Genomic DNA, 14,504 nt, shown 5'->3' on the forward strand with positions numbered 1-14,504 from the left:
AAGCGTGTTTTAGACTAACTGAAGCGTGTTTTAGACGAACTGAAGCATGTTTTAGACTAACTGAAGCGTGTTTTAGACTAACTGAACCGTGTTTTAGACTGACTGAAGCGTGTTTTAGACTGACTGAAGCGTGTTTTAGACTGACTGAAGCGTGTTTTAGACTGACTGAAGCGTGTTTTAGACTAACTGAAGCGTGTTTTAGACTAACTGAACCGTGTTTTAGACTAACTGAAGCGTGTTTTAGACTGACTGAAGCGTGTTTTAGACTAACTGAACCGTTTTAGACGAACTGAAGCGTGTTTTAGACTAACTGAAGCGTGTTTTAGACTGACTGAACCGTGTTTTAGACTGACTGAACCGTGTTTTAGACTAACTGAACCGTGTTTTAGACTGACTGAACCGTGTTTTAGACGAACTGAAGCGTGTTTTAGACTGACTGAAGCGTGTTTTAGACTGACTGAACCGTGTTTTAGACTGACTGAACCGTGTTTTAGACTGACTGAAGCATGTTTTAGACTAACTGAAGCGTGTTTTAGACTAACTGAACCGTGTTTTAGACTGACTGAAGCGTGTTTTAGACTGACTGAAGCGTGTTTTAGACTAACTGAACCGTGTTTTAGACTAACTGAAGCGTGTTTTAGACTAACTGAAGCGTGTTTTAGACTAACTGAAGCGTGTTTTAGACTGACTGAACCGTGTTTTAGACGAACTGAACCGTGTTTTAGACTAACTGAACCGTGTTTTAGACGAACTGAACCGTGTTTTAGACGAACTGAACCGTGTTTTAGACTAACTGAAGCGTGTTTTAGACTGACTGAACCGTGTTTTAGACTAACTGAAGCGTGTTTTAGACGAACTGAACCGTGTTTTAGACGAACTGAACCGTGTTTTAGACTAACTGAAGCGTGTTTTAGACTAACTGAAGCGTGTTTTAGACTAACTGAAGCGTGTTTTAGACTAACTGAACCGTGTTTTAGACGAACTGAAGCGTGTTTTAGACTGACTGAAGCGTGTTTTAGACGAACTGAACCGTGTTTTAGACTAACTGAACCGTGTTTTAGACTAACTGAAGCGTGTTTTAGACTAACTGAACCGTGTTTTAGACTAACTGAAGCGTGTTTTAGACTGACTGAAGCGTGTTTTAGACGAACTGAACCGTGTTTTAGACTAACTGAAGCGTGTTTTAGACTAACTGAAGCGTGTTTTAGACTAACTGAAGCGTGTTTTAGACTGACTGAAGCGTGTTTTAGACTAACTGAAGCGTGTTTTAGACTAACTGAAGCGTGTTTTAGACTAACTGAACCGTGTTTTAGACGAACTGAACCGTGTTTTAGACTGACTGAAGCGTGTTTTAGAGGTACTGAACCGTGTTTTAGACTAACTGAAGCGTGTTTTAGACTAACTGAAGCGTGTTTTAGACTAACTGAAGCGTGTTTTAGACGAACTGAACCGTGTTTTAGACTGACTGAAGCGTGTTTTAGACGAACTGAACCGTGTTTTAGACTAACTGAACCGTGTTTTAGACTAACTGAAGCGTGTTTTAGACTAACTGAACCGTGTTTTAGACTAACTGAACCGTGTTTTAGACTGACTGAAGCGTGTTTTAGACGTACTGAACCGTGTTTTAGACGTACTGAACCGTGTTTTAGACTAACTGAAGCGTGTTTTAGACTAACTGAAGCGTGTTTTAGACGAACTGAACCGTGTTTTAGACTGACTGAAGCGTGTTTTAGACGTACTGAACCGTGTTTTAGACTAACTGAAGCGTGTTTTAGACTAACTGAAGCGTGTTTTAGACTAACTGAAGCGTGTTTTAGACTGACTGAAGCGTGTTTTAGACTAACTGAACCGTGTTTTAGACTAACTGAAGCGTGTTTTAGCCTAACTGAAGCGTGTTTTAGACTAACTGAAGTGTGTTTTAGACTGACTGAAGTGTGTTTTAGACTGACTGAAGCGTGTTTTAGACTAACTGAACCGTGTTTTAGACTAACTGAAGCGTGTTTTAGACTGACTGAAGCATTTTTTAGACTAACTGAAGTGTTTTAGACTGACTGAAGCGTGTTTTAGACTGACTGAAGCGTGTTTTAGACTGACTGAAGCGTGTTTTAGACTAACTGAAGCGTGTTTTAGACTAACTGAAGCGTGTTTTAGACTAACTGAAGCGTGTTTTAGACTAACTTAAGCGTGCTTTAGACTGACTGAAGCGTGTTTTAGACTAACTGAACCGTGTTTTAGACTAACTGAAGCGTGTTTTAGACTCTGAAGCGTGTTTTAGACTAACTGAAGCGTGTTTTAGACTAACTGAAGTGTGTTTTGCAGCTCATCTAAGGTTGAGATTTGAGACTGATCTGACTGACCACTGTTCGCTTCCCACTCCCCATAAACCCTGATGTACTCATTACATCATAAGAAGGATGGCGTCTACGCTAATAATAGTCCCTCTGTTTATCCTGAGGTTTACCGCAGTCCGCCGGATCCAGGCCATATCCGGATCTGATGAAGGACCTGCGCCTGTACATGACGACAACGCATCCCTGAAGTGTCACTAATCTCTCCACTGTGAAGGCCTCCTTCCCTTTATCTCTGTATGCAGACGCGACAAAAAATTCTGCATTTGAATTATTAAGCCGGACAAGTAGTTTGTTGAGGATTGATTTGTGAAGGACTACACGCCTGCGCACATATATATTCAAACGGGCATACCTATCGACTGAACACGTGATGCGCATGTGCACGCCGTCTGTGTTTTCGTGGGTTCGCGTTTTTGAGGTTTGCGCAGAGAAAACAGATAATCGTTTTCACCTTCGAACCTTATTCAGGGAGTGCGTTCTTGTGTTTTTCTGTTAGAACGGTGTAGTGTTAGCGGCCTCTACGTTAATAACTAATGATCTTCGCAACGAAAGTGAATCAATCAAACGCACAAAGTAATGACGACCGCGGTTGCCCAGCGCTGCGTGTTTGAACCGCGAGAGGCGTCAATTGCCGTCATTACGTCATGCGTCGGGTCAGGTGTTACTCTTTCACCGTAAATCGATGCGTAGGCCATCTGCAGGAAGACAGTTATTTAAGTCGATAAAGTTTTAAAAATGCATATTTTTCTTACACAAACGCATCGCTTCACTTCAGATGACCTTTATTAACCAGCCAGAGCAGTGTGGAGCACTTTTATGATGGACAGATGCACTTTTAGGATGGACAGATGCACTTTTATGATGGAGAGATGCACTTTTATGATGGACAGATGCACTTTTATGATGGATAGATGCACTTTTATGATGGACAGATGCACTTTTATGATGAATAGATGCACTTTTATGATGGATAGATGCACTTATGATGGACAGATGCACTTTTGATGGACAGATGCACTTTTATGATGGACATATGCACTTTTATGATGGACAGATGCACTTTTATGATGGACAGATGCACTTTTATGATGGACAGATGCACTTTTATGATGAACAGATGCACTTTTATGATGGCTAGATGCACTTTTATAATGGACAGATGCACTTTTATGATGGAGAGATGCACTTTTATGATGGACAGATGCACTTTTATGATGGACAGATGCACTTATGATGGACAGATGCACTTTTATGATGAATAGATGCACTTTTATGATGGATAGATGCACTTTTATGATGGACAGATGCACTTTTATGATGGACAGATGCACTTTTATGATGGATAGATGCACTTTAATGATGGATAGATGCACTTTTATGATGGACAGATGCACTTTTATGATGGACAGATGCACTTTTATGATGGATAGATGCACTTTTATGATGGACAGATGCACTTTTATGATGGACAGATGCACTTTTATGATGGACAGATGCACTTTTATGATGGATAGATGCACTTTTATGATGGATAGATGCACTTATGATGGACAGATGCACTTTTATGATGGACAGATGCACTTTTATGATGGACATATGCACTTTTATGATGGACAGATGCACTTTTATGATGAATAGATGCACTTTTATGATGGACAGATGCACTTTTATGATGGACAGATGCACTTATGATGGACAGATGCACTTTTATGATGGACAGATGCACTTTTATGATGAATAGATGCACTTTAATGATGGATAGATGCACTTTTATGATGGACAGATGCACTTTTATGATGGATAGATGCACTTTAATGATGGATAGATGCACTTTTATGATGGACAGATGCACTTTTATGATGGACAGATGCACTTTTATGATGAATAGATGCACTTTTATGATGAATAGATGCACTTTAATGATGGATAGATGCACTTTTATGATGGACAGATGCACTTTTATGATGGACAGATGCACTTTTATGATGGATAGATGCACTTTAATGATGGATAGATGCACTTTTATGATGGACAGATGCACTTTTATGATGGACAGATGCACTTTTATGATGAATAGATGCACTTTTATGATGGACAGATGCACTTTTATGATGGACAGATGCACTTATGATGGACAGATGCACTTTTATGATGGACAGATGCACTTTTATGATGAATAGATGCACTTTAATGATGGATAGATGCACTTTTATGATGGACAGATGCACTTTTATGATGGACAGATGCACTTTTATGATGAATAGATGCACTTTAATGATGGATAGATGCACTTTTATGATGGACAGATGCACTTATGATGGACAGATGCACTTTTATGATGGAGAGATGCACTTTTATGATGAATAGATGCACTTTAATGATGGACAGATGCACTTTTATGATGGACAGATGCACTTATGATGGACAGATGCACTTTTATGATGGACAGATGCACTTTTATGATGAATAGATGCACTTTAATGATGGATAGATGCACTTTTATGATGGACAGATGCACTTATGATGGACAGATGCACTTTTATGATGGACAGATGCACTTTTATGATGAATAGATGCACTTTAATGATGGATAGATGCACTTTTATGATGGACAGATGCACTTTTATGATGGACAGATGCACTTTTATGATGAATAGATGCACTTTAATGATGGATAGATGCACTTTTATGATGGACAGATGCACTTTTATGATGGACAGATGCACTTTTATGATGGACAGATGCACTTTTATGATGGACAGATGCACTTTTATGATGGACAGATGCACTTTTATGATGGATAGATGCACTTTTATGATGGATAGATGCACTTTTATGATGGACAGATGCACTTTTATGATTAGGGATGGCCCGATACCATTTTTTTTCAAACCGATACGAGTACGAGTATTTACATTTGTGTACTTGCCGATATCGAGTACCGATACCGATATTTCTACCGCAAAAGTAACTATAGGCTCCCAGAAAAGAAGACAGAAGACTATTTTAGAACACAGGTTAGAAGACTGTTTTTATTTTCTTCTCTGCTTGTTTTAACAAGTCTAAAAATAAATAATAATGAGTAAAAATAATAAATGTATTAACACACAAACCACTGTTAATTTAACATAAAAGCAAGCAGTTACTGCGTGCATGGTCTGACATGACTGAATGCGCCCAAAGTGCGCTCCCTTAATAGTCTAATTCCTAAAAAGCTGACAGTTCATCGCGATCTCACACATCTGTTATTATCAATGAAGCTGACTGCACAATGAATCTGCCATAATATCCACACTTTGTTTGTTATAATTAGAGGATTTGCCAGCATACAGAATTCAGCACTGAACAAAAAAGTTTTGAGCAGTGAGGGGAGTCTATCTTAAATGCTTCTGATTGGCCATTGCGTTCAAGAAATCAACACACATGTCTGTGATTGGCTACATCGCTCAACGCTGCAAACATGTTATGAATAGAAACTCTGGCCTGTAAATCGTTTCTATTTTGTTTTAGTTGTTCTTCTTGCTTTTCTGCAACAGATGAATGAAAATCTATTAGTTTTAATATGTTGTATTCATAGATATGTCTAGTTTGCGGGAGTCCCGCGAATCGTTTTATTCTCCCGGAACCCGCAGACACAGAGTGAGTGCATTACCGCCCGCGCTCGCGCTCGCGCTCGGCCATCAGATCTAGTGCCGCGCCGCGCTCTTTTGCGTTGGGAGTAGGGCTGCAACTAACGATTATTTTAATAATCGATTAATCTGTCGATTATTTTTTCGATTAATCGGATAAAAAAAACAGAAGGAAAAAAAGCATTAATTTCCAACCCTTTATTCAAAAACAGAACTGACAGTGCAAATTCACAGTGCAAAAGATCTTCAAAAAGTGCACAAACGATCACTCCTTGAACATCCCTGAGCTGTTAAAGTAATAATAATAATAAAAAAATGGACTAACACAAAAAACATACACATGTATGCTTTACATCTGCCAAATATATAGGCTTTTTTAAAATAGTGAACAAAAAGATGTATATTTTTGTTAAAAGGGACCTGAGCTGTTAGAACAATAAATAATTTGATTTTAAAATGATTTGTTTGAACGTCAGAACTTGTTCTCTACACTACACTCACAGACGCACACACTCACAAAGTCTCACACTCACAGACGCACACACTCACAAACTCTCACACTCACAGACGCACACACTCACAAACTCTCACACTCAGACGCACACATTCACAAACTCTCACACTCACAGATGCACACACTCACAAAGTCTCACACTCACAGACGCACACACTCACAAACTCTCACACTCACAGACGCACACATTCACAAACTCACACTCACAGATGCACACACTCACAAACTCTCACACTCACAGACGCACACATTCACAAACTCACACTCACAGATGCACACACTCACAAACTCTCACACTCACAGACGCACACATTCACAAACTCTCACACTCACAGACGCACACATTCACAAACTCACACTCACAGACTCTCACACTCACAAACTCTCACACTCACAGACGCACACATTCACAAACTCACACTCACAGACTCTCACACTCACAGACACACACTCACAGACTCTCACACTCACAGACACACACACTCACAAACTCTCACACTCACAGACGCACACACTCACAAACTCACACTCACAGACGCACACACTCAAACTCTCACACTCACAGACGCACACACTCACAAACTCACACTCACAGACGCACACACTCACAAACTCACACTCACAGACGCACACACTCACAAACTCACACTCACAGACGCACACACTCAAACTCTCACACTCACAGACGCACACACTCACAAACTCTCACACTCACAGACGCACACACTCACAAACTCACACTCACAGACGCACACACTCAAACTCTCACACTCACAGACGCACACACTCACAGACTCTCACACTCACAAACTCTCACACTCAGACGCACACATTCACAAACTCTCACACTCACAGATGCACACACTCACAAAGTCTCACACTCACAGACGCACACACTCACAAACTCTCACACTCACAGACGCACACACTCAAACTCTCACACTCACAGACGCACACACTCACAGACGCACACACTCACAGACTCTCACACTCACAGATGCTCACACTCACAGACACACACACTCACAAACTCTCACACTCACAGACGCACACACTCACAAACTCTCACACTCACAGACGCACACACTCACAGACTCTCACACTCACAGACACACACACTCACAAACTCTCACACTCACAGACGCACACACTCACAAACTCACACTCACAGACGCACACACTCACAGACTCTCACACTCACAGACGCACACACTCACAGACGCACACACTCACAGACTCTCACACTCACAGACACACACACTCACAAACTCTCACACTCACAGACGCACACACTCACAGACTCTCACACTCACAAACTCACACTCACAGACGCACACACTCACAGACTCTCACACTCACAAACTCACACTCACAGACGCACACACTCACAGACTCTCACACTCACAAACTCACACTCACAGACGCACACACTCACAGACTCTCACACTCACAGATGCACACACTCACAGACTCTCACACTCACAGATGCACACACTCACAGACTCTCACACTCACAGACGCACACACTCACAGACTCTCACACTCACAAACTCACACTCACAGACGCACACACTCACAGACTCTCACACTCACAAACTCACACTCACAGACGCACACACTCACAGACTCTCACACTCACAAACTCACACTCACAGACGCACACACTCACAGACTCTCACACTCACAGATGCACACACTCACAGACTCTCACACTCACAGACTCTCACACTCACAGACTCTCACACTCACAGACGCACACACTCACAGACTCTCACACTCACAGACGCACACACTCACAGACTCTCACACTCACAGACACACACTCACAAACTCTCACACTCACAGACTCTCACACTCACAGACGCACACACTCACAGACTCTCACACTCACAGATGCACACACTCACAGACGCACACACTCACAGACTCTCACACTCACAGACGCACACACTCACAGACTCTCACACTCACAGACACACACTCACAAACTCTCACACTCACAGACTCTCACACTCACAGACGCACACACTCACAGACTCTCACACTCACAGATGCACACACTCACAGACGCACACACTCACAGACTCTCACACTCACAGACGCACACACTCACAGACTCTCACACTCACAGACGCACACACTCACAGACTCTCACACTCACAGATGCACACACTCACAAACACTCTAAACCGAGTAACGCCACCTAACGTTTTGGAGCGTAATTTACTTAAACACGAAACGGCCCACACGAAACGTCAAACTTTATACGTAGGCTATGTTATAATGATACATTAAGGAACAGTACAATAAGCATTTTAAAACATTGATTTTGTGTACTATAATTGTATATAGTTATCCGTTTCATTGTATTATGAGAGTTACTTCCTGATCATGATGGTGAAAAATAATGCTTATGGGCATTTTAATGTATAACAGTTTAATTATTTTAGCTAAGTAGTTTATACATAAGTGTAGATTTATGAAGGTAAGACCTTTGTTTTTGGTTTTTTATGAAGGAGTTAACTCTGTATAAGAAAGCTTTGAAAGATATAAAAACAAGACAAGCCTTGGAGGTTTTCAAAATTATACACAATTTGATAACCTCTGTGATATTTTATGTTCTATTTATTTATTTATTTATTGTGTTTACAAAAAATTTAAATTGTTTTGATTTTGAAGGTGTGTATTGTTAATATGAATTTGTAATGCCTGGTTTTGATTGTTTAATAAAAAAAAAACGTATGGGCATTTTATATAAAATATACTTTATTTCACAAGAACATGTGCAGCACGCATTGTTCTTTATGTAAAACAATAATGTCAAAACTCTAAAAAAGAGAGAGAAAATTCGGCATTGTTTTAAAGAAATAATAAAAATGTATACAACAAATGACAAATTCACAGCTAGGCCCATTTTATCACAATAATCCTGTATAAATTTAATTTAAAATGTATCAAATGAGGAACTCACTCTCTGGCCCATTTTGTCCTTACATTCTTGCAAAAACAACTACAATGCAATAATAATAATTCCGCCCCTCCCTCACTTCCGGTTCTGGCGCTGGGGTTCTGAAACTGGTGGTGCTGCGGGTCTGCAGCTGGATATATCTCGTATCTTTTGCACACTGTTGCTCGCGCGCTGACACACTCTGTCTCTCTCGCGCGCAGCGTCCAGTCCGGCGCCTCATAGCTCTGCTCCGCGCTGAACACATTTTTTTATACTCAAACATCTCCGCGACTTATTGATAGTCGCACGACACAACGAATCGATAATGAAATTCGTTGCCAACTATTTTAATAATCGATTTTAAACGATTTAATCGATTCGTTGTTGCAGCCCTAGTTGGGAGTGCACGTCCCTATGCCTCAGTTCACCTCGACAAAGCACTCGCGGCGGCCAGTTTCGTTTCGCAAAATGTACGTGGTATCCGCGAATTTTTATGAGTACGAGTACGAGTATATGAGGACAGTATCGACCCGATCCCCGATGCCAGTATCGGTATCGGGCCATCCCTATTTATGATGAATAGATGCACTTTTATGATGGACAGATGCACTTTTATGATGGACAGATGCACTTTTATGATGGAGAGATGCACTTTTATGATGTATAGTTACACTTTTATGATGGATAGATGCACTTTTATGATGGATAGATGCACTTTTATGATGGAGAGATGCACTTTTATGATGGAGAGATGCACTTTTATGATGTATAGTTACACTTTTATGATGGATAGATGCACTTTTATGATGGACCGATGTACTTTTATGATGGACAGATGCACTTTTATGATGGATAGGTGCACTTTTATGATGGACAGATGCACTTTTATGATGGACAGATGCACTTTTATGATGGATAGAAGCACTTTTATGATGGACAGATGCACTTTTATGATGGACAGATGCACTTTTATGATGGATAGATGCACTTTAATGATGGACAGATGCACTTTTATGATGGATAGATGCACTTTTATCATGAATAGATGCACTTTTATGATGGATAGATGCACTTTTATGATGGATAGATGCACTTTTATGATGGACAGATGCACTTTTATGATGAGAACTGAGAACTCATAAAAACAAACAAGCTTGTGAAAGAAAGGAATCCAGTTTTCCCGTCACCATGGAGACACACATCACATAGCAACAACTGTTGGGCTTTTTTTCATCTGTGGTCATGTGAAGTGCAGCAGATCCTCAGAACAGGCTTACATAAACTATCTCAACAAATAAAATCATATTTGATGTGATTGAGTAGGGCTGGGAATCAATCAAGAACCAATTCTGGAATCTGATACTTGTCATCGATTCCTTTGTGAGCATTTTAATATGACTTTTAACAACTTTTAACTTGCGTGCTATTTTATGTGCTACACACACATCCAAAACACACTCACAGAAAAATATGTTTTTAAACCATTTAATCGCGAGGCGACTCTGTTTTCTATTGGGCAGCTCTTAAAGTGACAGCAGCTGCCATCTTTATAATAACACTAATCAAACAACAGAAGAAGAGAAGATTCACTCGTTCTTCACTGAATAACTTTTGTAACTATATTTATAATGTATGTTTTATTTATAAACTGCAGTGTTATTTTACATTTGATTACAGTTTCTGAACCTGAAAATCTTAAAACACTGTTTATTTCAATCATATCTTTGTTCAGTTGTGTCTATTTGTTGCAATTGCTATTTTTTTATTTGTTATTTTTTGAGTGTTAAAAAAAGAGTGTTTTTTGTCTTTAATAACGCTTGAAGTTTATATTAGTTGGGCTAGTTGTTATTCTATGGTGTTTTTAAACCACAGGCAAACGTTCCTCGTGTAAGTGTCTTTATCTGTCGATTTCTGTTCATGATATTCAGACACAGTCACATGTTGTGCAATAACACTGAATGTGAATATCTACGTTTGTTTTTACCTTATTGGAATTGAAATTAGGAATCGATAAAATTCAACGATACCCAATGCTAATTGAGAGAAACATGAGGACTGCAATAACCCTGACCTGCAGAAGTGCGTGATGAAGCGTGATCTCCAGCTCGGCCAATCGCTGCGCGGGATCTTCGCACTCCTGGATCTCCAGGTCCTCGCGGGGAACCGTATCCCAGCGGCCACAGTGAGCCGCTAGCTGATGAACTAGCTCATACTGTCCCGGTAACGCTAAACTCAACCGCGTCTGACGGCCGTGCGTGAAACACAGCTTCCTCCTTCTGCAAGCCCCGCCCTCAACTCCACAGGCCCCGCCCACATCTGAGCCCAGGGGGAGGAGCCTCTCTCCCAGCATGCAGTTCAGGAGCTGGTATCGGGCCGAACAGTCCTGACCCAGGATGAGAATATACGGGGCGCAACCGACGACATTCTGCAGATAATCCTCATCGTGACGCGGGAACGAGATGCAGCAGAGCTGACCTGAGACAGAGAGACAAGCGCTTAACACACACACGCTTAACACACACACGCTTAACACACACACGCTTAACACACGCTTAACACACACACACACTTAACACACGCTTAACACACAAGCTTAACACACACAAGCTTAACACACATGCTTAACACACATGCTTAACACACATGCTTAACACACATGCTTAACACACGCTTAACACACGCTTAACACACACAAGCTTAACACACACACACACACACGCTTAACACACACACGCTTAACACACACACGCTTAACACACGCTTAACACACACACACGCTTAACACACGCTTAACACACAAGCTTAACACACACAAGCTTAACACACATGCTTAACACACATGCTTAACACACGCTTAACACACGCTTAACACACACAAGCTTAACACACACACACACACACGCTTAACACACACACGCTTAACAAACGATTAACACACGCTTAACACACGCTTAACACACAAGCTTAACACACACAAGCTTAACACACACAAGCTTAACACACATGCTTAACACACATGCTTAACACACATGCTTAACACACATGCTTAACACACATGCTTAACACACACACGCTTAACACACCCAAGCTTAACACACACACGCTTAACAAACGATTAACACACGCTTAACACACGCATGCTTAACACACACTGACACGCGCTTAACACACACACAAATGCTTAACACGCACACACGCTTAACACACACACACACACACTTAACACACAAATACACACACACAAGCTTAACACACACGCTTAACACACAAACACGCTTAACACATACACACACGCTTAACACGCTTAACACACACAAACGCTTAACACACACACGCTTAACACGCTTAACACACACACACGCTTAACACACACGCTTAACACACACACGCGCTTAACACACACACGCTTAACACACACACAAACGTTTAACACACACAAACGCTTAACACACACAAACGCTCAAAACACACCATCACGCTTAACATAATACACACATGCTTAACACACACAAACGCTAAACACACACACGCTTAACACACACACACACACGCTTAACACACACACACGCTTAACACATACAAAGCGCTTAACACACACAAGCGCTTAACACACACAAGCGCTTAACACACACAAGCGCTTAACACACACAACCGCTTAACACACACAAGCGCTTAACACACACACAAGCGCTTAACACACACAAGCGCTTAACACACACACGCTTAACACACACACAAACGTTTAACACACACAAACGCTTAACACACACAAACGCTCAAAACACACCATCACGCTTAACATAATACACACATGCTTAACACACACAAACGCTAAACACACACACGCTTAACACACACACACACACGCTTAACACACACACACGCTTAACACATACAAAGCGCTTAACACACACAAGCGCTTAACACACACAAGCGCTTAACACGCACACAAGCGCTTAACACACACAAGCGCTTAACACACACAAGCGCTTAACACACACAAGCGCTTAACACACACACACACAGGCTTAACACACACAAGCGCTTAACACACACATACGCTTAACACACACACACACAGGCTTAACACACACAAGCGCTTAACACACACATACGCTTAACACACACACACACAGGCTTAACACACACATTTGGAATCACCAAATCTGAAAGCTAGGCCGATAACACACTTAAATGGGACATTAAGGGCTTAAAACTGCACATTTTTCACTCAATTTTTTAACCAAATACTCATTGTAAAAGACAGAAAATCATTGAAGCAAGAAGTGAGATATAGTAGAAATGTAGTTTTAAATAATCAAGTAATGTTTTCATAATGTTTTCAACTAATTGAATGAAAGGAAGACTCATATTTAATAATTGTAATCAATATATAAAACGCACACACGCGCGCACACACACACACACACATATATAATATACATACACTCACGTAAAGGATTTTTAGGAACACCTGTTCAATTTCTCACTAATGCAATTATCTAATCAACCAATCACATGGCAGTTGCTTCAATGCATTTAGGGGTGTGGTCCTGGTCAAGACAATCTCCTGAACTCCAAACTGAATGTCAGATTGGGAAAGAAAGGTGATTTAAGCAATTTTGAGCGCGGAATGGTTGTTGGTGCCAGACGGGCCGGTCTGAGTATTTCACAATCTGCTCAGTTACTGGGATTTTCACACACAACCATTTCTAGGGTTTACAAAGAATGGTGTGAAAAGGGAAACACATCCAGTATGTGGCAGTCCTGTGGGCGAAAATGCCTTGTTGATGCTAGAGGTCAGAGGAGAATGGGCCGACTGATTCAAGCTGATAGAAGAGCAACTTTGACTGAAATAACCACTCGTTACAACCGAGGTATGCAGCAAAGCATTTGTGAAGCCACAACATGCACAACCTTGAGGCGGATGGGCTACAACAGCAGAAGACCCCACCGGGTACCACTCATCTCCACTACAAATAGGAAAAAGAGGCTACAATTTGCAAGAGCTCACCAAAATTGGACAGTTGAAGACTGGAAAAATGTTGCCTGGTCTGATGAGT

General features: G+C 41.0%; 1 protein-coding gene across 2 annotated transcripts in view; it reads right to left on the reverse strand.

The window, feature by feature from the left end:
* Positions 1 to 14,504, reverse strand: part of LOC143753348 (dual serine/threonine and tyrosine protein kinase) — a 57,051-nt gene that overhangs the window by 29,759 nt on the left and 12,788 nt on the right. For both annotated transcript variants that reach the window (XM_077245670.1, XM_077245671.1), the window contains exon 2: positions 11,513 to 11,916. In XM_077245670.1, coding sequence (XP_077101785.1) covers positions 11,513 to 11,916 — 404 coding nt within the window. The remainder of the gene's footprint in view (positions 1 to 11,512; positions 11,917 to 14,504) is intronic.

This window comes from Siphateles boraxobius, unplaced genomic scaffold, assembly GCF_051911475.1.
Source record: "Siphateles boraxobius isolate OS27281-9 unplaced genomic scaffold, OSU_SipBor_1 276, whole genome shotgun sequence".
Taxonomy (NCBI): Eukaryota; Metazoa; Chordata; class Actinopteri; order Cypriniformes; family Leuciscidae; genus Siphateles; species Siphateles boraxobius.